Source organism: Crotalus tigris, unplaced genomic scaffold (assembly GCF_016545835.1).
Source record: "Crotalus tigris isolate CLP2741 ecotype Arizona unplaced genomic scaffold, ASM1654583v1 scf7180000024364.846960, whole genome shotgun sequence".
In the NCBI taxonomy this organism is placed as follows: domain Eukaryota; kingdom Metazoa; phylum Chordata; class Lepidosauria; order Squamata; family Viperidae; genus Crotalus; species Crotalus tigris.
The window spans coordinates 693,265-717,628 of record NW_024100532.1 but is presented as its reverse complement, the minus strand read 5'-3'; the positions used below and the strand labels follow the sequence as shown (position 1 = coordinate 717,628).

The following is a 24,364-nucleotide window of genomic DNA, read 5'->3' as shown; positions in this document are numbered from 1 at the left end:
ATTTCAAAAAAGATTACTGTTAACAATATTTCAAAACTGTTATATGGTAAGTGGATATAAGAGCAGTTGTCACTGAGGCAAAAAACTTGCACAACTTGACGTCCTTTTGACACATGAGGTAAAGTGGACAGAGAGACTTGTTCAGCTAATCAAAAGCATGAAATACAAAGATCTTACATAGTTCAAACTAATAATAAAATGCTATGGAAAACAGATATATGAAAAGATAAAGTAATAACTGTCTTTTCCAGTAAGATGCCAAATTCGATAGTAAAGAAAGAACAAAAAAAAATATAGTTAATGATGCCATGATTGATCAAATAGAAATAATAAAGACCAGAATTTGTGTAATGTTTAAATCTTCATGGGGAGAAAATGTTGAAAATCAGTAAAGTAGGGGCAATTTTAAGTTTGTAGCACATGTAATAGACAGCTGGACATTTTATAACATTTGAAAATTTTTGAAGAAGTGTCCTGCATATGGATCAGAAAAAAAGGAGCCACATTTCTCAAAAACCTAGATCTGTGCAGACAGAAGAGTTCCAGTGATAACTTGCTTTTTCTTTTGTCCCAGGTGTACCCCCAACATGTGTGAACATGGCAGTCGATGCATCCAAACCTGGGATGACTTCACTTGTATCTGTGACTTGACGGGTTATATGGGGGAGACCTGCCATACTCGTGAGCCTGTTGGGGCGAGTGAGGGAGGATTTAAAGGGCTTCTGAACATGGATAGCTTTTTCACTTCCTTCTTTCTTTTTCAGCCGTTTACAAGGAAAGCTGTGAAGCTTATCGAATCAGGGGGAAAGTGTCTGGGAACTATACCATTGATCCAGATGGCAGCGGACCCCTCAAACCTTTTACTGTTTATTGTGATATGAGAGGTAAGGGTAATGGATGGGACATTGAAATGCTGTTTAGGATACATATTTGTGTTCTAGAAACTTTTGGGAAAGTTATTCAACTGTCATCAGAAACATGAAAGAGAGAAGAGGCAGTTGTATCTGATAGATGCTCAGTTTTCAGGCAATCTCTAGATGTGTGGACATCAACTCCCAAATTTTTCATTAATGTCCGTTCTGTCTGGGAATCCTGGGATTTGAAGTAAACACATCTAGACATTTTTCAACTAGATGCAGGTGATCCTCAATTTGAACTGTTGCCTGTCCACTTGTACTTTCCAGAAGACCGTGCATGGACCATTGTTCGTCACAATCGTCACTGGCTCACAAAAGTAGCAGGTTACAGCCCAGAAAGGCCTTTCCTGGGCACAGTTGACTACTGGAATGCATCATGGGGGGAAGTATCAGCCCTGGCAAATGCCTCTGAGTACTGTGAGCAGCAAATTGAATTCCACTGTTACTTCTCTCGCTTACTCAATAGCCAGAGTGAGTATGTATGACATTCTTTCATTCTATGGATGGTATGGATTTGCACACAAGCTATGAGCCAAGAGATGGGAATATATTTGGATTCCTTGCTGCCCTCCAAGCTTGGCTGTTTGTTTACTGGCATTTCATCGCTCAATTAGATAACATCATCAGTTCTAGTGATTGTGGTGTTTGCTCCCTTACTCCCTGGGGAGCTAGGAAACTCTCTAGGGAGCAAACCTAATGCTCAGTAGCACTGATGATGTAACCCAGTTGGTAACAAGCAAACAATTAAGCTTAGGGAGCACCAAAGATTCCCCCAGTTGAACATGGAGGTGCATATATTATCTCCTGTTGGAGTTAGGAATATCGATTGAGAATTGATTATAGCTCATTATTTTGGACAACTTACCTTGCTTTTGAGCTGAGAGAAAGGTGAAGAGCCATTCAAAGTATATTTCACATATCTCCTAAGTCACAAAATTTGGCAGTGTGGATAAGAAAGGATAGGACTGGAAAGAGAACTTGGAATTTTGATGAATAGCTCAATGAAACATTAACACAGTATGAAGAGAATAAAATGAAATATATTCCATGTTAGGAATTACTAAGAACGGGGATGAATGCAAAACAATGGGTATATTAATGTTTCATCTATTTTTAATCAGCTAAAAATTGCGTTTTAATGCCCTATCCAATTCTGTTTGCCCTATTGTAAACACCAATGACTAAAGCTGAAAGTTGTTGAAAAAACTCATTGAAAACTGGATTTTTCTCTACTAAAAAAAAAACCTTCCCACCCTCTAGATGTGCTAGGAATTCTGGGAGTGAAAGTCCCCATCATATCTGAACAGCTAGGCCTAAGTGTTGGAAGTTTTTAATTTAGGGGGGGGGGAGACAAATAAGGGAACATAATAAATGTGCAATGAAATCAGTTGTGATATTGAGAAAAGCAATGTGAATTATGTGATTTACCAACTGAAGGAGCAGCATTTTTTTTCGCAACTAATTTGTGATCATCTTAAAAATATCTTGATAACTACTGTAGAATTAGGTGCACCTTTTGGTCTGATTTAGCAGGGGACTTTCCTCTCCAACTTATATTCTGCCTTGTTCTCTCTTAGCTGGGATGCCACTAAGTTTCTGGATGGGACGAAATGAAGAACGTCATTATTATTGGGGAGGCTCTCCTCCAGGCCTAGGGCGTTGTGCGTGTGGCATGGAGAAGAGCTGTGCCAATCCCCTTTTCTATTGCAATTGTGATGCTGAACACTTGATGTGGTGAGATTTGGTTCCATCTTCTCTCAAAGGGGTCTGGATGATGATATATTGTGAACTGAAACTAAGTATTTCTAATAAATGATGGGGTCCGTTTATCATTCCCCATTCCAGGCGAGCAGATAAAGGGCTGCTGAATTTTGTAGACCATCTTCCAGTCACGCAGGTTGTAGTCAGCGATACAAACCGCACTGGATCAGAGGCTCAGTTCTATGTGGGTCCACTGCGTTGCTATGGAGACCGTGAGTAGTGGACAAAGTGGGAGATGATGTAATGGTCTTTTGCTGTGGATCTCTCAAATTGAGATAGGAATCTTCAAGTTTATAGTTTGTATACCATTTCCAGCCCCATTTTTGTAGCCCCCAGAACACCTTAAGATTATGCTGATGAAATTCAGCAACAAATGTTTTAAAAAATGCAGTGATAGTTCCTATTGGTTTTTGATGGGAAACAATAGAAAAGTGTGTAAACCTTGTATAGGTTTTTTTAAAAAATTCCCCCCATCCCTTTAAAAGAAGAAAAATTGACAGTAACAGTAACATTATTATATCACAGCCCCAACCAAGGTATACAAACAACTACAAAAAAAAAATGTTTCTGCTCCATCCCTGCTCATAGTCATCCATGCCCTAATCATCTCCCGTCTTGACTATTGCAGCAGGCTCTATGCAATATGGGGCTGCCCTTGAAAAATATCTGGAAGTTTCAATTGGTTCAAAATGCATAGTTTTATGCAGGCCTAAATGTGCACATGTGTCAACTCTCCTGCAGGAGCTGCATTGTCTGCCAATTTGCTTCTGGGTCCAATTCAAAGTGTTGGTTGTTACCTTCAAAGCCCTAAATGCCTTGGGACCAAGTTATTTAAAGATTGTCTTTTCCCAGTTACATCTACCCAATCCATCAGAATAGGGGAGGAAAGGAATATTATAGGTCCCCTCTTCTAAGGAGGTCCATCTAATACAGTGGTTCTCAACCTTTCTAATGCCGCGACCCCTTAATACAGTTCCTCATGTTGTGATGACCCCCAACCATAAAATTATTTTCGTTGCTATTTCATAACTGTAATTTTGCTACTGTTATGAATTGTAATGTAAATATCTGATATGCAGGGTGTATTTTCATTGTTATGAATTGAACATAATTAAAGCATAGTGATTAATCACAAACACAATATAGCAATGCTAGATGGAGAAGCTTACTCTTCCGTGCTCAGAAATGTTGGGAGGGAGGGAAGGGGAAGGAAGGAAGGAAGATTGAAGGAGAAAGGAAGGAGATGGAGAAGGAAGGAGATTGAAGGGGGAAGGAAGGAAGGAAGGAAGGAGAGAGAGAGATTGAAGGGGAAGGGATGGAGATGGAGAAGGAAGGAAATTGAAGGGGGGAGGCGCTGCCAAGGATGCACAAGCAGTTCTGCACAATTGCCCAGGGACGGGGGAAGGCTCTGGCGGAGAACCTGGTGGAGAGCCAAGCAGCGGCACCTCCAGGGCCTCAGAAGTCGCGTGGAGAATCCACGTGCCTCAGAGCCGCCGGCTGCCCTCTCACACCTGCCAACCTGGAGCCCCCATCCTCATCCCGGCACCTCTTGTCCTGTCCCAGCCACCCCCCCCCCGGGACCTGCCCACCTCTCCAGCCATCGCAGCAGTTGGGTCGTGGGAGCCCCTTTCCACGCTGCACAGCCCATTGCATGCAAGGAGTGCGGCCGGAGCGCCAGCTCCCGCTCGGAAGTTGCCGCTTCTCCTCTCCCGGCCCGGCCGGCTGGCCTCCGATGCACATGCGGGCATCGCTGCCGCCTCGCCCTCTTCCCCGCCCTATGGCCTCTTCCGAGGCCCAGAGCCTGGAGCCCGGAAAGCCGGGAAGGAGCCGCTCCTGCCTGGCAGCCCCATGGCCGTGCTGGGCGCCAGAGGGCCAAGGCGGCCTTCAACAGCGAGGGAGGCGGGCTTGGCAGTGCAGGGGAAAGTCCTGCACAGTGCAGAGGGTGGCTGGGGACGGAGCGCGGCTGGGCAACCAGGAGGCATGGAGACCAGCTTGGCGCCGCAGCTCAGCTGGGGCAGCAGCGGCAGCAGTGGTTTTCTCGCCCTTCTCCTCTCCTTCCTCCTGCTGCCCCCAAAGCAGTTCGGGTGGTAGCCGGGAGGAAGAGGGGTGCCTGGGGGGAGCAGCCGGGCTGGCAGAGGGGCTGGTGGGCCTCACGGCACGAGCCCCCATTGCGGCTCCATTGATGGACAGAGGACCAGGCCGGGCAGCGCGGGGGCGGTAGGGACAGTGGCAGTCATCATCAGGGGTCCCTGCCACCTCCGTGCTGCCTGGCCTGGTCCTCCATCCATCAATGGAGCCGCCTGAGAGAGAGAGAGAAGGGAAGCGAAAGTGCCTCTCTCCTCCCCCCTCTGCAAATGGTGGAGGAGGGCATGCGGAGACAGATGCGGAGCGGTGTCTCGGTTCCTAAGACCATCGGAAATATGTGTTTTCCTTTGGTCTTAGGCGACCCCTGTGAAACGGTCATTCGACCTCAAAAGGGGTCGCGACCCACAGCTTGAGAACCGCTGATCTAGTAGGATCAGGAAGGGCCTTCTTCATGGTGGTTTCATGAACATCATCCATGAAGAGAAAAGATTGGTGCCCATTTTGACACTCTTTTTCAAGGCCGTGAAAATCTGGTTTTGCCAACAAGCCTGGGGACCTCAGGGTAGGATAGAGCCCATCATAAAGCTCTTCTAATTGTTATCATGAAGGCAGATGGGGGTGGGTGAGTATTGTTTTTTTATTTTTGTATTAGGCTTTTATTCTTGTAAGCCACCTGGAGTGACCGAGTGAGTTGAGCTGCCATATAAATTTTCATCCATCCATCCATCCATCTATCCATTGATTCATTCATACGTACATTCATACATTCATTCATTTATACATTCATAAATAATTGTCCCTTAACCTAAAATACCATCGAATGAAAATTTTCTCATTATATTTTTTTTTCATGATTTGCAGGCAACTCCTGGAATACAGTGTCCTTCATCAGGGGAACAGCTCTGCTTTTTCCTACCTTCAAGGTCAATTACAGTCTTGATATCAGTTTCTTCTTCAAGACTGCTGCACCAACAGGCACTTTTCTAGAGAATGTGGGCCCAAGGAACTATATCCGCATGGAGCTCAACAGTATGGAATTTAGGATCCAATGGGGCATACATTTTGCTTTTATCACAGTGTAGCATCTTTTTTATTAGTTCATGGACTTAATTGACTAGGTCATTGAGATTGCAACTCCTAAGAGTCTTGCTGGCATATTTTTAACAGTGTTGCTAGTCATTAGCAGTTGGGCTGGCAATAAATCAAAGAGCAAGCCTTCTCCAACTTGTATTTAATATAAAGGCTGGTAAAGCTGTCTCTAGCTGTTTTTTGCCTAAATGAGGGTTAATGATACTGATAATAAGGCCAATTGTTGAAATAAGAGATTCTTTGTAATGTTCTTAGTGGTGGGTTATGCAGTGGGCGAGATTAGGGATATAGGAACAATTCAATTCAATTTTATTACAGTCTTAAGATCTGCCTAAAAACTATGGGAACAAGGGGAAATGTGCTTATGGAGTGTTCTAAGACATTTGTCTGTAGACCTCTAAGATACTATTGAGAGATTTTTTACTAATGACTTTGTTCAGCTAGTGAATGAAGCAGTACCCTCCTCAATATACTGGCTTTCATGCATTGGCATGAATATCTAAGGAAGGAGAGATTTCTTTTTGAGCAGACTTGAAATGTTTCTGTAACTCTTCAATTCTGTCACTTCTCCATAGCTTCCCAAGACTTGGTCTTTGCTTATAATATTGGAAATGGGGATGAGAATTTAACAGTGCATTCAGAGATGCCCTTCAATGATAATGAGTGGCATGAAGTGAAAGCAGAGATCAACGTCAAAGTTGCTCGGCTACAAGTTGACCGGTTTCCTTGGGTAATGCGAGCAGCTCCGCCCCAGAGTTTTATCCATCTGAACCTCACTAAACCACTCTATGTAGGTGAGTAAGAATGTTCACATGAGTATGTATGTGAGAGAAAAAATTTAAAGCGCCCTGTGAAATTGGTTAATTACATCAAAATAATAACTTGATAAAGGACTTTTTGATTAATAGAACATCACATTTCAGATTGTGAGTCCAGTTTCCTAAGAGACAGTATCTATTATTCAGTAAATGAATTATATGTAATTATATACATCAGTGGTGATGGAGCAAATAATTTGAATGTAAAGCTCTCTTGCATAAGCTGCACTGGCTCTCAGTTTTCTTTGGATGCAATTCAAATTATCATCTTTAAAGCTATACATAGCATGGAATCAGGTTATTTGCAGGACTGCCTATCTTTATCAATATTTGCTGTCTCACTAGAATGGATAGAGTAGGCCTATCCATTTTTCCATCTAGTGAAGTGGTCCCCAACCTTTCCAGCTTTGCTGACTGGGGGGGGGGAGGGGAGGAGATCATTCCATGTCAGCAGCTGGTGTGCCCGCTCAAACAAATGGAGTACAAGCACACGTGCCCATCGCTTATGCGCCCAGTTCTGAACAGGCTGTGGCCCAGGAGTTCGGGACCCCTGATATAGTGGAACCTTGGGAGCTGCCTTTTCTGCTGCTGCCCCTTCCTTATGGAACAGCCTTTCACAGGTGATCTGGAAGTCCCTCTTCCTTTAGTCTTCTGGAAGAATATCAGGACCTGGCTTTTTATCTAGGCACTGGGATAGAGTGAATAGGTTGTTAAGAGATCTCAAAGGAATGACTGGGGCACCAGGTTTTTGTTTTACAGTTTGTAATTTTATGTTTTTTTAAATAGTTCTGGGGTTTAGTTGTTGTGAACCACTCAAAGTTATGTTTTAAGACAGATGATAATACAAATATTTTAACTAATTGATTACATAAAATACATATTATTTGGTCATCTGACTAAAAAGACTGAAAGAACTGGCTCACGTTAAAGCAATAGAGCAGAGGCTCCCAACCTTTTGGGCACCAGGGACCGGTTCTCTGGAGAAAGAAGTTTCTGTGGACCAGAGGGGGCACGGTTTCGTGTACTGCCTGCATCCAGAAGATAAGGCTTCACTTGTTTGCATGGCCTGGTTGCTGGTATGCTGCGGCCCGGTGCCAGTACATGGATCGGGGGTTGGGGACCCATGCAGTAGAGGGCAGAAGAACCAAGACTATGGATTATGAGGAACTGAAACAGGCTAGACAGTATGTAGATAATTAAGTGCTCTTTCCCCCCCACCCATAGATCATAGTACCAAAACAGTGAGCAAAAGAGATATGTCGAGCACGCTGCGGTCTTAAAGGCAGTAGGATTCATAGCTTGACAATCGCTATTTTTAACTCACGTTTTAACAAAGCCCAAATCCTTGGAAAGCAATATAAAACTGAACACAACCTATTATTGTACTATTATCCCTAAACTATACTATGATCCCATGAGCACATAGATCTTCTTTGCAGAAGATAATTAGCATCTAAGTCTATAATGGTTTAGGCCTGTTATGTAACTTGTTTAAAAAGAGAATTGTTCTGTTTCTCATTAGAGAAATATAACTGGATCATTAATTTACCTCAGTTTTGCTTATGGTAGTGATAGGAACTTTTAGGCCTTGTGGCAGGCAGAACCAATAATATTCAGAAATGCACAGCAAGACCTACTGGGTGCAGAATTTTGAATCTTGGAATTTCCTTTCATTGTGCGAACAGTGTAGATTTCAAGTCCTTTTACTTTTTAAAAATCTTCTAATTTGTCCTGGGTGTTTCTGTTACAACAGTATATTTAGGGCAAGAGTTAATTCATTTTGCTCTGCTTATTAGTGTTTAAACATCAGTGAATCAGAAATTGTGCTGTAAATCAGACACAAAACCCCCTTTCAACGGTTGGTCCAGATCCACCTTTTATCAACTGAATAACAGATGCTTAACAGGATTTTGGACAGGAATATTTTCTTAATTTGGGAACGGTGGAACATTTTAAAAGTAAACTCATTGTTCTTAGAATGGGAGTCACTCAGGTGAGGAGAAATAGAAAAACAGAAAATAGAATAAATAGAAAATAAATAGAAATAAATAGAAAAATACACTTCAATAGTGTATGAAGTCTAGTGAGAGCTAATGGTTTATATTGAAGAAGATAGGTCTTTTTGAAACTTCCAGGATCCAACCCAATGAGTTTTTCAAAAATATTTGGTTGAAACCTTGTTGCAACAGTTTGCTAAGCAAGATAGACTTGATTAAGCTAGCTAGGTTTATGTTTTTAAATACAGCTATTTATTTCTCATTCTGTAGGATCTGCTGAATACAACTTGCATCCATTCTTGGGGTGCTTGCGAGGTTTGCACATGAATGGGGTGACCCTAAACTTGGAGGGGAAAGCCAATGAAACAGAAGGGGTTCTGGTAAACTGCAGTGGGCATTGTCGAAACCCCTTGGTACCATGCCAGAATCATGGCATCTGCTGGGAGCACTACAGCCACTACACGTGCAACTGCACAGTCTCTGCATTTGAAGGACCTTTCTGCAATCACGGTGAGAGCTAGGACTAAGCACAGGAGGGCTGGTGTAATTTGCTTCAGCAGCCTTCCCCTGCCTGATGTCCTTTGAATATACTGGGCTATGTTGGCAGGAAAGTAATCCAAGAGCCACCAAGGCCAGAAAGAAAGGGAAGGCAGCAAAAGAGTTTGAGTAGCAAGGGAGGTGGAAAGAAGCAGTTCTTTCCTGGCTTGGATTTTGCCTTCCCCTAATTGTTGCCTTATTTTGTTGTTTCTTGGCAGACATAGGTGCCTACTTTGAACAAGGCATGTGGGTGCGCTACAATATCCTAACAACACCCTTGTATGTGGTACAGGAATTTGCCAACATACTCCATCAACCACTTCAGCCGCTCCCTGGCTACAATGTGACAGGGGAAGAAGTGGGACTCAACTTCCGTACCAGTTCAGCCCCTGCAGTCCTTCTTTATGTGAGCACCTTTGTCCGTGACTTCATGGCCATTTTGATCCGTGAGGATGGTAAGCATGACTTGGATAGCTTCCACAGATGCTTTGTGGAGTTGACACATTCTTCTTCTTCTTCTGAGAGTGGTACTGCATTTTCTTTCCATTCCTTTCCTGCCTCTTAGCAGAAAGGATGGGAGTCCTTTCTCACTTTCCAGGATCCTGGTAAAGAGGCACTATCCCACTGTCTCCCCCCCAAATCTTTCAGAATGTTTTCAAATGATGATTTAGAGAGGCTGATTAAAAATGTTAGATTGTCTTACCTAATGAGAGAAAGATTCCATCAGGATACTCCCAATGATCAACCTTTAACACTAAGATTATTTGACATATGACTGTTTCATTAGCTTCTTAATGAATTTTCTCTGAAAATAAAATAATTGAAAAAATCTGCATTTCTTGTAATATTCCCAAATATTATTGTGTAATAAAAATGTCACCCCAAAACATATATTTATATTTACTTTTTGTTCTGTTTCTATGATGGTTTTCCTCAGGGAGCTGTTGGCAGATCTCTCAGTAAGACATCTTATTGAATTGAGTGTGAAAACAATAGAAAGGCAATGTCCACCCTAGGAAACATTAAGAAATAGACTGAAAATTAAACAGATGAAATGTGCAGCAGTACTATGGTCCTCCAGTGATATATTCCTCTGGCCACTTTGTCTTAAAGAGTATTGGAAAGTTAGAAAATAAAATGCCCTAAATGAGCAGATGATTGAAAATCTGGATAAAAATGTAAACCTAAAAACATGGACATCATTTTCATACAAGTGATCAGACGTTGATCAAATTGTTAAAGCTTTGATGAATTGGACAAATTCTCTCCTCCACCCCTCCTCCCCCAAGTGGATTTTACTGTTAACCAACAGTGCAAAATATGCCACTGCTATTTTTGTGATATTATAGAAGTCAGTGCTATACGATACAGTGATGGTCAATATTTAGAGAGGGTTGTTTTTCCAAGTTTAAAAAAGAAATTGGTGGTTGTTAGTGATAATTTTAAAAATTGTGTGGGTATTGTAATTTTATCCTGTATTAATTCCCCCAAAGCATCTGAGAGACATGTTAGAAGCAAAATGGAGTACTTGGTGAGTCTTTTGTCCAGATTTAGCAGAGTTCTTAATCTCTTAAATGTAAAAGAATTTCACTTAATAAACTGAAACTATGTTCTTTCTCAATGTTCTCAGTGATGATGATTTTCCTCCAACTCTGCTGCATAAGGGTGCAGGAACTGAACTCTTGGTCATCTTATACTGTTAATGCTTTCCTCATAGGTACCCTACAGCTACGTTATCAACTGGGGATCTTCCCTTTCAGTTTGACCTTGAGCACACGCTCAGTGGCTGATGGGCAGCCACATAGAATCAATATTACTCGTGTCAATAGGACTTTGTACACACAGGTATCTACAGCTTTTTATCCATCAGATGGGCTTGATAAAAAAAATGATGGGATAGGTTTATAATTTTGATTAAGTAGAGAAAAGGACAGTTAAAAGTTCTCTTTTTAACGGAAAATAGGTTTTCCCCGAACAGAAAGCATTTATGTACGTCCCTATAATTCTCTTTTGATTTTAGAGAATCATCTTAATGTATCTTTCATCTCTTCTCTCTCTCTCTCATCTAGTTGGATTATTATCCTCTCATGGTAAATCAATTCTCTGTCTTTGTGGACAGCAAACTTGATTCTCCCAAAGCGCTCTATCTTGGCCGTTTTATGGGTAAGAACAATATGGGTATTTTATGGGTGAGTAAGAACATTCTTGATGCTCCCAGCCCTGTTGCCATTTTCCTAGGATTTCTGTCCATTCTTCATGGCATCCATATCATATTACAACCCCTTTTTATGTTTCTAAACCTTAATGCATCCTTGTCTTCAACTTCAAATTTGAATGATTTTCTTCCTTTTGTTTTTTTGTATTCTTCCTATTGTTTCTTATCCTCTGTATCTTTATAGGATAGCAAGGTCCTCTTAGCAAAGCAATATCAGTTCCAAAACAGAATGGAGAAAAAAAAAGTAATTCTATATAGGTAGTCCTTGTCTTACAACCACAATTGAGCCAAAGTTTTCAGTTGCTAAGCAAGACAGTTGCCAAAATTGAGTTTTGCCCATTTTATGGCCTTTCTTGTCATAGTTGTTAAGTACATCACTGCATTTGGTAAGTTAGTAACATAGTTGTTGCGTGACTTTCCCATTGACTTTGCTTGCAGAAGGTTGAAAAAAGGGGATCATATGACTCTAGGATACTGCAACCATCATAAATATGATTCAGCTGCCAAACATCTAAATTTTGATCACATGATCATGGGGATGCTCCAGTGAACATAAGGGTCAAGTCAGCTTTTTCAATGCTATTGTAACTTCAAACAGTCACTAAACGAATGGTTGTAAGTTGCAGGCTACTTGACAATACTAATGTGTCCAGCAGACCTTGTGACAATAGTGGTTTTACTGATATCAGTCCAGAAATGCTTTGCTACTGCCTTCCTCTGGGATATGTTTGCAATTTCCTAGCATTTTCCCAATCTAGCCTACAAACCTGAGATTTCTTGATGATTTCCCATCCAGATGCTAACTAGGTTTGATCCTATTTAGCTTTCCCCCAAGATTTCCCACAGTTGGTTAGATATGTCTATGAATATTTGTAACACACATTCTATTTCTCTCTGTGACACTCCCCCACTCACACAATTATTATTATGTTTGCAATCTATTGCTAGGATAGCTTGTTATTGGGCAGATTAAAAGTATGAATTAAAAATATAAAGAAACCAAAATGGTCTAGCAGCTACAGTGAGCCTGTAGAATGCAGTGATAGTTTTGGAAGAATCTAACAACTCACTTTCTGGTTATATGGTGCAGAGGCCAGCATATGCAGCCTGCCATGTGCTTCACAATACACATTCCCATTCCCCAGATGTAATAGGAGGGAGAGAACATGCACATACAACAACCTTCATATCCATTCATGCAATACATGTGTAGCCATTCAAATGAGAACTTCCGAGGATTATTTATTTATTTATTTATGAGACTTATATACCGCTTTAAGTGCAAGCACTCTCTAAGCAGTGTACACCAGTAAGCAATGTATATATATATTTACATTGCCCCCAACAATCTGGGTCCTCATTTTACCTACCCCGGAAGGATGGAAGGCTGAGTCAACCTTGAGCTGGTGAGATTTGAACCGCTGACCTGCTGAACACAGTCAGCTAAAGTGGCCTGCAGTACTGCACTCTAACTGCTGCGCCACCTCTTCAGCAGATTAATGGAAAAAGACATACCAGATGTTCAAGCTGGCTTTAGAAAAGGTTAAGCAACACAACACATTATTACTGATCCCCTCTGTATAAATGAGCCAAAGAACATTAAAGAACATTAAAAAAAATCTCAGCATTTGCTTCATTGATTATACAGAAACCCTTGATTGTATCAGTCACATCAAGCTGTGGAAAGTGCTCAGAAAAATGGGAATCTTGTTTTCCTGATATCTTATTATTGCAATTATTAAGTCTGATATCTTTAACAATTAAAAGGGTTATATAAATCAGAGCTTTTCAACCACTAGTACGGGTATCACTTGTGGTACATTGGCATCTGGCAGGTGGTACGCGACCATCCTAGAAAAGTGGTTGCGGGGGAGGGGAATGAACTGAACTGGTGGCACCACCGCACAAGCCTTAGTGAGAGATGGCTGGAGCTGCAGGGCTGTCAGGGCTCAGCGGAAGTGCCAGGATCAGTGCCAGGCTCCAGCTGGAGCTCAGCGCTGATCCTGGCGCTTCTGCTGAGCCCAGAAGAAGCACCGAACAGCTGGAGTGTTGCGGCATCTCCAGGGTCTTGTGGTTTACACTCAGATGCTTGGCAACTGATTCATATTTATGACGGTCACAGTGTCCCAGGATCATGTGAAGTGACCAAAACCTGCTGCAACCACCCAGTAGATGGGAGGAATAAAAACCAAACACCCCCCCCACCTGACCCCCATTGCCAATCCTCAACAGAAATGCTCACAACAATGAAAACCTCGGAAAGGAGTAAGAGCGTGGCCGGGTGTGCAGGCAGGTGTCTTGCTCGGCTGTGCTTGGGGGGGCACTTTTTCAGTGTCATTGTAACTTCGAACAGTCACTAAGCGAACTGTTGTAAGTCGAGGACTACCTGTACTTTATCACTTTTTCCCTTTTTTTGGGGGGTCATCAAGTTGTTTTTTTTTAATTGAAAATTTTATAAACTTTTTACAATAAAATACCTCCCCCCTCCCATCCCCATGACCCTCCCCCCTCTTTCCCAGAGCTGAATATAGGGTTAAAAAAACAAAAAAACCCATACAAATTAAATGAACATCAATCAACGTTGCATCCAAACAACCACATCTCCAACATTTGGGCTGTACATTCGGATATGTACGAGACATCTTTTGTGGATCAACGTGCCACCTATAAAACATTTTATAAAAATTTTCTCGTAAATTTTGAGCTTGGGTGAACTTAACATTCCTCACCCAAATTATCTCCCATGTATCTAATAAAATCAGCTCTTCAAAATTTTGAGCCCATTTAACCATACAATCTTTAACTAATTCTGTTTCTGAATCCAATTCCACTAAAGCATTATAAACTCTTTTTATTTGAGTTCGACTTTGATCTTTAATTTGTTTCATCAAATTCACATCTTCCATAGTAAAACCCACTTTTTGATCTATACTCCATCTTTCTAATAATTGCCTATACTGGAACCAAGAATAAATAATATTTTCTTGCGTTAATTCCTCCATAGATTTTAATTGCCAATTATTCCCTTCCCACTTAAGCAATTGTTTGTAAGAAATCCTATCCATTTTCACTCCTTTCCTTATCCCCTCTATTGCATGCCCAGGAATTCCCCACAACGGTATTCTAAAATTTAATCTATAATATTTCTTCCAGACACGCAATAAAGCAATTCTTAAAACACGGGACTTAAAAACCCTATCCACCTTTTTATTATAAATTAAATACGCATGCCATCCATATAATAAATCCCATCCCTCCAAAAAAAGTATATTTGAATTTGTTAAGTTAACCCAATCACTAATCAACGTTAAGACCACCGCATCATAATACAATTTCAAATTCGGCACCTTGAGTCCTCCTCTCGCTCGAACATCTTGTATAATATTAAGCTTAACTCTTGTTTTTTTTCCCAGCCCAAATGAATCTATTAATACCCTTCTGCCATTCTTCTAAATTTACCTCTTTCTTTAAGATAGGTATCATTTGAAATAAGAAAAGAAATTTTGGCAGAACATTCATTTTAACTGCAGCAATTTTCCCTAACAAAAATAATTGCAATTTTTTCCAATCATTCAAATCCTTCTGCATTTTAAGCCATAACATTTCATAATTGTTTTTATACAGTTTTACATTAGAAGCAGTTATATAAACCCCCAAGTATTTTACCTTTTTTACAATTTCAAAACCTGTCAAATTAACTAAGATCTCCTTATCCGAATTAGTCATATTTTTAGATAATATTTTAGTCTTATTATTATTGACTTTAAAACCAGAAACTTGCCCATACTGATTTATAATCTGTAACAACTCCAATACCGAATAGGTTGGTTGAGACAAAGTAACAACCAAATCATCAGCAAAAGTTCTTAATTTATAATCTTTATTATTAATCATTATTCCCTTTATTTTAGATGATTCACGAATTTTAATCAACAAAATTTCTAATGTTAAAACAAACAACAAAGGGGACAATAGACATCCCTGTCTTGTACTATTTCCGATTTGAAAAACATCAGATAAACCTCCATTAATTATAAGTTGTGCCGATTGTTTTTGATAAATACCTCTAAGAGCTTGCAAAATTTTATCCCCAAAATTCATCTCTTCAACCAACCTAAATTGCCAATTTAACTGATCAAAAGCTTTCTCAGCATCTAAAAAAATCAAACCTGCAGGAATCTGATTATTTTTATCCAAATATTCTATTAAATTAATGATTTGTCTAACATTATTCTTCATATATCTCCCAGTTATAAAACCTGTTTGATCAGTATGTATCACTTGATTCAAAACAATCATAAGTCTGTTCGCTAAAATTTTTGAAAAAATTTTATAATCTATATTCAGAAGAGATATAGGTCTATAATTTTTAGATAAAGTAAGATCTTGATCCTCTTTTGGAATCAAGGATATAAAAGCCCTTCTCCAAGATGGAGGTATCTCTAAACCAGTGGTTCTCAACCTTTCTAATGCCGCGACCCCATAATACAGTTCCCCATGTTGTGGTGACCCCGAACCACTTATACATCACTGGGTGCCAGGGGCGTGGCCAAAGAAAAGGGGAAAAAAATGGCAGACAGCCTTGTTTGGCGATCCCCGTGAAATGGTCGTTCGACCCCAAATGGGGTCCTGACCCACAGGTTGAGAACCACTGTTCTAAACCCAATAATATACTATTAAAAAGTTCCTTTAAAGGCTCTATCATCTCCTCATTTAAAGTTTTATAATAAATTGATGTCAATCCATCAGTACCAGGTGCTTTACCAACTTTTAATTGTTTAATTGCCATAATAATTTCCTGTGAAGTAATCAATCCATTGATCTCATCTCTTTGATCATTTGTTAATTTAGGAAAATGAGCATCTTGTAAATATTTATCTATATCCAAACTCTGTACCTTCTGACCCATATATAATTTTGTATAAAAATCTAAAAAATATTTTTTAATCAATTCTTTCTGAAAAACCATTTTACCATTATAATTTATTTTATCTATAATTCTCAACCTCCGTTTCTTCCTTAATTGATAAGCCAACCACCTACCCGCTTATTTGCATTACAAAATGTATTATGTTTCATATAACGTAAATTAGTTGAAACCTGATCAGCCATTAACATATTAAATTGTGTTTTAAGCAAATTTATAGAAGCCTTTACATTCTTATCCAAAGGATTCATAATTAATGCTTTTTCTTTTATTTTAATCTCATCCTCCAATTCTTTACGTTTTTGCATTTGTTTTCGCCTATAAACATTATTCATTTGAATCAAAACCCCACGCATATAAGCCTTACTGGCATCCCAAACCATTGCCATTGAAGTTCCCTTAGACATATTTAAAATAAAAAATTCCTTTAAATATTCTCTAAGTTTCTGTACATTTACCTCATATCTAAATAAATTTTCATTCAACCTCCAAGATCTTCTCTCCTCCTTCTCAGCAATTAATTCCAACCATACAGGACTATGATCAGTCAATGTCCTTGGGAAAATTTTTACATTTTTAACACTAGAATATAAATCCGTAGTAGTAAAAAAAAAAAATCAATTCTTGAGAACGATTGGTGCCTATCAGAAAAAAATGTAAAATCTCTCTCTTCTGTATTACGTTCCCGCCAAATATCTCTCAATTCCAAGTCATCTTTCAAATAAAAAAAAGCCTTAGGTAGTTTAGCTTGCTTGAAGAAAGTAGAAAGTCCTTTCTTGTCTTTATGTATATCCAAAACTCCATTCCAATCCCCCATCAAAATAACAGATTTATAATCCAATAAAGTCAATTTTTGATGTAAAAGCTTATAAAACTGTTTTTGTTGTTGATTAGGAGCATACAAACCCACTATAAGCAGTTTCTTACCATACAATCCCACTTCAATCATAACATATCTTCTTTGAGAATCAGAGTCTATTAATTTAGCTGACAAATTTTTCTTAACATAAATAACAACACCCCCTTTTTTCCCAGGAGCAGAAGATACAAAATGTGAACCCAATTGAGCATTAATCAAATATTTTTGATCCTTTAAAATAATATGAGTTTCCTGCAAACAAACAATATCATTATTATATTGCTTCAAATAATGAAATATTTTCTTTCTTTTCTGTGGAGAATTAAAGCCATTAACATTCCAGGTCAGGAGCTTTGCCATCTCCTCCGGCTGCAAGCCTGGAGAAGACTGCTCGAAGATCTACCATCGAAGATCGAATCATCGAAGATCTCTTAGGTCTTGCTCCTCCCACAGGCTCAGAAACAGATTCTTGTGTAGATTCTCTTATTTCCTTCTTCTGTTGCTCCTTTTCTTTTCGTCTATGAGCTGCTCGGGTCATTCTCTGTTCTTTTATCTCAGCAGACTGCTGTAACAACTCAGCCTGTGATTTTCCAACTTTCATTGATACAACATCTTCAACAAACTGCTCTCCCTCTTTCACATCAAGAACTTTAGACCGTGGAGGTGATGATGAGCGAGCTCCCAGGACAGAAATGTAAAACTCTCTTGCCTTTGAAACAGTATTAAGTCTATAACATGTCCCCGCATAGCTCACCACAATTCCAGTTGGGATATCCCATCTGAACGGTATCTGTCGTTTTTTAAGTTCATCTGATAGAAAAGCAAAATCCTTTCTTCTTCTTAAAATTTTTGATGGAATCTCCTTTAGAATTATAACATCCTGAGCAGCAATCTGAAATCTCTGATTGTAAAATGCTTGTATAATTCCATTACGTAAAGATCTTTTTCCAAAATAAATCACCACATCTCTTGGTAAATTTCTCTGCTTTGCAATCCAGGAGTTAACTCTGAATATTTTTTCTATTTCTCTCAATATCTCCTCTGGTTCCCTCTCCAATATCACAGCAATATCATTTGCCACCACTTCCCTCAGATTTTTTTGCATATTTTCCCTCAAACCTCTGATTCTTAAAGCGAACTCCATTTCTCTATACTGAGACATAACAATTTGATCATGTGAAATCTCCACCGTTTTTTCAACACTTTCAACACGGTCTTCCAATAAATCCACTTTATCTGCAACATCCTCAATACGATAGTCCAGCTTTTCAACAACAGAGGCGAGTCCTTGCAAAGCCTGTACTATATCCTCCCTCATAACTTTATTTCTCTCTTCTAAAAGTTCCTTCACTTCTTCTCTAATGTGGCACACAACATTACCCATAACATCTTGAATATCTTTTACCGTAAGTAGTGGTACAGGCGGAGAGGGTGGTGGTGATCTAGGTTTAGGTTGTTGAGCTGTCAATATTGCCGGAGAAGAAGCCACCTTAGGCACAGCAGAGATCGCTTGACGCTTCGAAGCCATTTAAAAAAGTTTTTCTCCTTCTTGAAAAATCCAAAAGACCAAAAAAAAAAAAAAAAAAACCAAAAAGAAGAGGGGAAAAGAAAAACCCTCTTCTATTTATAAAAAGAAAAAAGAATATTTATCCTTCTCATGCAAACACCCAAAGTCCCGAAAGTTGCTGAAACTTTATAACAAAAAAAAACAATGAAAAAATGAAAATCCTTTCCTCACTTTCCTTTCATGCGCATGAGAAAGAGAAACCTCTCATCGCCATTTTACTTTCCCTTAAAGTAAAGAAAGGGAAAAGATTGTTCTTCTCCAGAGTTAAAGTCCAAATTTAATATATAAATTCGTTCCGCTGATCAGCTCTGTCCGCTTCAAAATCAACTCACCAGTTCACTTTAATTGCGGATGTGGAAGCGGTGTCTTGCTTTGTCCCAAAAAACAAAAAGGGACAAAGACATCTGAGAAGTGGAGAATGCCTCGGACTCCGTGGGAGCTCACCCTTCAACCTCCCCAAAAAATCTTTGAGATCTTGAGGGCTCTACCACTATCCAAGGAAAAAAAACCTCACCTCTTTCCCTTTGCCTGGGAAAGAAGTTTCAAACCGCGGGACAGCTGATGTCTGCTGTCACCGCAGTTTTTACACTGTCTCAGACGGATGGCTACAAAGTAGCTGCCATCGGCACAACGCAGCGCCACCGGAAGTCTGGTCATCAAGTTTTTGACACCTTGCTACGCGACTGATGGTACTCGGATGTTGCCATATCCTAAAAGTGGTACAATGGGTGAAAAGGTTGAAAAGCCCTGATATAAATAACAAACCAAGTGAATGACCTGGATAATTTTCCTATATTGGATTTACAAAGAAGCTTGGTAAAGCTTTGAAGATTTTTGTGAAAAGAGGCAAAGAAAACAATGAAAAGAAATCAAGTTCTTAGGACCCTATTTTTTCCGATTCTGAATTGAATCTTGTTTTTTCCCATGTGGATAATCTGCATAATGTGCACTCTCCTTGCCTTCCAAGACATAATAAAATAATTTCCCTATATTCTCCAGATTAGAATTACAGCATCCCCTACTGTCTTCACAGCCCTTACCATAGTCCTTTTGTTTTCAAATGGATAGTGCTCATTATAAGAATAGAAGAATAGAAGGAGGAAAGATTTTTTCCACAATTTTTCTTTCTCACTATCCCCATCCTTTGGTTTCAATTCAGTCTTTTTCTGTGTATTAAAAAGGGAAAGAGAAGAAAGAAACAAGTAGTGTTAATCCCCTTCTCTGTCATTGTCCACAGAGACAGGAGTGATTGATCCTGAAATCCAGAAATACAATACGCCAGGTTTCACAGGTTGCATCTCAGCGGTGAAATTCAACAGCATTGTGCCCCTGAAAACCATATTTCGCTCTAGTGGCAGCAATCCCATTCCCCCTTACACCATCAATGGAAAGCTGGTAGAATCCAACTGTGCCTCTATGCCTTCTACCTACATTAAAGTGCCTCCTGAACTTGACCCATGGTACATAGATCCAGGTAAGGCAGCTTAAATTTTGAAAAAGCTGAGTTCCTATCCTGGAGTGCCTACTCTATAATTCCAAAAATGAAAAGTGAGAATTTATTTCTTTTAAGGCAAAGATTTCACTAAGGGATATATCTGTTTTTTTCCCTTTGAGTGTGAAACTTTGTTCAAATAGATGCAATGATATTGCACCCTAGGAGAGAGGGAGTCCTATAGTAGCAATCATCATATATAGGGAACAAACCATGTGCATCGTCTTGGGATAGCAGGCAGGCAAGGTATTCTGCGTGTGGAAAGCAAAGAGTTTCCCCATAGAAGAACCTGCCACACAGAGGCCTTGGCAGAAGAAGTATATAGGGTAGCTAGAAGGAGAATAGATACCTCTTAAAATTTGGGAATAATTCAGGGTGGCAAATATATCCAGTACACCTCCCTCCTACTATTTTCCCCACAGCAACAACTCTGTGAGGTGAGTTGGACTGAGAGAGAGTGACTGGCCCAAGGTCAGCCAGATGGCTTTCATGGCTAAGGTGATTTTATGAAGGGAAAAGAGACCACTTATGGATGGACTAACCAATGAGATCAATACCTGATGGTGGAGGAGTATGTCAGATCTAGTTTTAATTGTATGTTTTTTTTATGCTTCTTGTAGTGGACTTCTTGTACATCCATGATGATGGCTGGGTTGCAGTCATTATTGGAGGTGAGTTATCAAAGTGGAAAAGGAAGTGAAAGCTAGGGGAAGAGCCCAGAGATTGCTAGATTAAACTGTTAGGTTCCATCTGCAATTAGCTCTGGGTTTCCCCCCCTCCCAGTTATTCTAATTCTTCCCTTTCTTTCCCTGTTTCTGCCTTTCTTCCCCCAGTTATCTTTTTTCTGCTTCTGCTTTTGGCGGCAGCCCTTCTCTTGATGTACCTTCACCATCACCGTTACAAGGGCTCCTACCACACCAATGAACCAAAGGCCATCCAAGATTACAACAGTGGTGGAAGTAGTAGTGGTGGGGGGAGTGCCAGGGGCAGCGGCAGTGCTGAACCTGCCACTCTCCCCACAGTTAAGCCAGTTGCCTCTCGGAAGGATCAAAACTTGCCACAGATCCTGGAAGAATCCAAAACAGAATAGCCAACTGGAGCCTGAGGGATTCATCTTCTACTCGGTGCTGGCTGCAGCCTCCTGGCAAGACCAAACCCAAACTGCCAATTGTGCCGCTTGCTGGGAGACTGATTTCTGCCTCCACCCTTCACGGCGTAATGAACTGCCTGGTGCTTGTTCAACTTGCACAACCTGTGGTGTTGCTGTATTTCCCAGTTGGACATAGTCCTAACTGGCAAGTGTATAATCAAAGATATTTCTGCCTCCCTCCATTTCATTCAGGATAATTGTTTTTAGTTATCTGTTTGTTCATTCATTTATGGGACTGCCATAATGCCTCAACTGATTCCAACTGGATATATTTTGTATCTTTTGAAAAGATTTAATTGGTGCCTGGGTAGTTGCCAAAAAGATACCTATTTTTCCTCAAGGAGTAACCCTTCCCCTGCCTCTGGGCCTACTTCTTTTCATATCTCCTTCCTCCATTTGGGTCCTGCAGTTTCTTCTTTCGGTGGAAGGCAAAGGGGACTAGTGACCATTTCTTGCAGTTTCATCTCCAGTTTGCTAGAGCAATTTATAGCTAAACTCCACGGCTCCTTCCACCATTTGAAGAAAGACATGACTGTCAATATACACTTCCTTTTTAAGGGTCAAGGGAAAATGCAATGCAAAACTCACGCTGGCCTTCTCATACGTGATGCGCTAGCACATAGTCTTCCCGCTTAATTGCTTAGCATAAAAAAGCCATTAGTCAAGCCATGCAATTGTAGCATATGTAGAGCCTGGCACCTTTATATTGTGCCCTGAAAGAAAACAATGTGCAATATAGGTATATTTGCCTGCTAATATATATAAATATGTATGTATGTATAGCAATAGCGCATGCAAAAAAAAATCACTTGCACTTTGCTAACACTTGCTGCTTCATAAATCAGGGGTTTTGAGAATTTAAAATTCTTTCTACATTTTGTTCATGTTTTAGTTGTGAGCTATTAGAAGGACTAATTTTTTAATGGTATCGTTTGTATAAAACACAAAAATCCTGATCTGTTAAAAGTGAAGTGATAATCTGTGCTTTGTAGTCTGTTGTATGGTGGGGAGGGATATTATTACCAATAACATCTAACCCTTTTCTTTCCCTATTTAAGTTTACTTATGGATTATAAGAAGATTCTATAACAATGGCCAAATGTACTTATTTTATCCAAAAGCTTGGGCGTCTTCCTGGGCAGTTTATTTTTTCTAAAGAGTTGTTTGGGGAGAAAAAAGTAAGTAACTTGTAAAAATAAAGGAAAAAAGCAGGGTGATAAATTACCTGGTTATATATATTTGGGTGTGGGTTAAGGGAGGGAAAATTTTTGTATGGTTATGGATAGAATTTCTTTTTCTCCAAGCACATATATATTTTAATGGACTTGCCTACATACAAAAATAACAGCAGCCGTATTTCATATTAGCAGTAATTATTACTAGCATACTGCATTCTTTCCATGAATGTTCAAGCTAATATGCACATAGTCCTTCCTAAGTATCTTCGAAACACTAGAGTAAGACCAAGATTGACTGACCTAAAACTAAGATTGCTTAAGTGAGGATATGAACTAATATCTCCCAAGCCTATGGTATCCATTTCACTTTTTTGGTTGTCTATAATTGAGAAAAATTAGCCCATTTCAAGATTATTTTTCTACTCAAGTCTAGTCAGAGTCAAGAGAAGCCTGTGCTTACTTTGAAGGGTTAGCTTTTCCTGGGAAACCTGGGGGGTGGGGTGGGTAGGCAGAAGCCGGCAGGGTAATTTCTGAAGATAAGTTTTCATAGTAGTGTCAGCCTCACCCTTGAAAGATTGGGCATTTGTTTGTGGTGGCTCTTTAGAGGAGTATTCATTTCTGGAGTTGGGAACTGAAGAAAATGTCACTATTGTACTCAGTTGTCTGAGAATATTTTGCAAAGTATTTAAACATCTTTTATGCTGTTGCTATCAACTGAGTGGATTTATTGAGCTAGTTACAGAAGTGACACATTACATCCTGTAATGGTTACCTTTGGAAAATTAGTATTCCAAATTAATAAAGGACTAAGAACTTGGACCATCACTTTGGGACCACCCCACTCAGTGATCAGTCATGCATTAGGATGGGCCACAATTCATTTTACAGCCAAAGCTTTGTTCAAAAGTAAAGCTCCATTTCCCTTAGAACAGTGGAGGCGAACCTATGGCACGGGTGCCAGAGGTGGCACTCAGAGCCCTCTCTGTGGGCACGGGTGCTGTTGCCCCAGTCCTAGGCTCTCAGCTGGGTTTTATAAAACCTTTTCGCTTTAGGCCTCTGCCGCCATGTGCAAAAAAAAAAAAAAGGTTCAATTAATCAGTTAATTTCAACTTCTCGTGGGAAAAAAAAGATTTTGCAAAACTGGAATTGATTAACTTTTTAGTTCCACCCAGTCTGCTGTTACCACTACAGCCATACCCACCCAATGGGCCACATCTGCCCAATTGGCCAAACCCAGCCAATGGGCCACACCCACCCAGCACCCAATGATGCTTAAGTGAGTTTTGGGTTGCAGTTTGGGCAGTCGGTTTCTAAAAGGTTCGCCATCACTGCCTTAGAAGTTCACTATCTAGGGGAGTTAAATGAAAAAATAATTGATGCCACTGTAATTATACAAATGGATTAGGATTGCGTTATCCAGGCTACAAAAGTCCGGCCATCTACTAGATTGCAGTACTTTGTTACTGTTGCTTGTTATTTGTTTGGGGTTTTGCATTCTATTTATGATAGCCTTAAAAAGTATGTGATTATTATTAGTGTCTCATTATGTGAGGTTTTTCAAAAATTCTTAATATCCTCAAAATCAACTATAGTCTGTAAGGATTAAAGTTAGGTAAGGATGTTCTTAAACAGTCTGTAACCTTGCTGTTGCAACAGTACTGTGTACACAATCTGCTGTGTAGTCCTTGCTCCCCCCTGTACTTGAATGTATGGGAATTGGTTTGCCAATATAGCTTATTCTCCAATAGTACCAATAAATTTGACATGAGACA

The 24,364-nt window shown here is 39.9% G+C and overlaps 1 protein-coding gene across 4 annotated transcripts in view; it reads left to right on the top strand.

Moving 5' to 3' along the window:
- Window positions 1-23,648, top strand: part of CNTNAP1 (contactin associated protein 1) — an 84,647-nt gene extending 60,999 nt beyond the window's left edge. For 2 of the 4 annotated variants that reach the window (XM_039327684.1, XM_039327683.1), the window contains exons 11-24: window positions 575-681; window positions 765-884; window positions 1,185-1,388; window positions 2,495-2,651; window positions 2,763-2,890; window positions 5,625-5,792; window positions 6,428-6,646; window positions 8,938-9,177; window positions 9,423-9,659; window positions 10,922-11,049; window positions 11,274-11,367; window positions 20,010-20,246; window positions 20,885-20,935; window positions 21,098-21,354. In XM_039327684.1, coding sequence (XP_039183618.1) covers window positions 575-681; window positions 765-884; window positions 1,185-1,388; window positions 2,495-2,651; window positions 2,763-2,890; window positions 5,625-5,792; window positions 6,428-6,646; window positions 8,938-9,177; window positions 9,423-9,659; window positions 10,922-11,049; window positions 11,274-11,367; window positions 20,010-20,246; window positions 20,885-20,935; window positions 21,098-21,354 — 2,347 coding nt within the window. Of the gene's footprint in view, window positions 1-574; window positions 682-764; window positions 885-1,184; window positions 1,389-2,494; window positions 2,652-2,762; window positions 2,891-5,624; window positions 5,793-6,427; window positions 6,647-8,937; window positions 9,178-9,422; window positions 9,660-10,921; window positions 11,050-11,273; window positions 11,368-20,009; window positions 20,247-20,884; window positions 20,936-21,097 lie in introns of all 4 variants that reach the window. The other 2 variants (XM_039327682.1, XM_039327681.1) reach the window with 2 other exon arrangements.
- The last annotated feature ends 716 nt before the right edge of the window (window positions 23,649-24,364 follow it).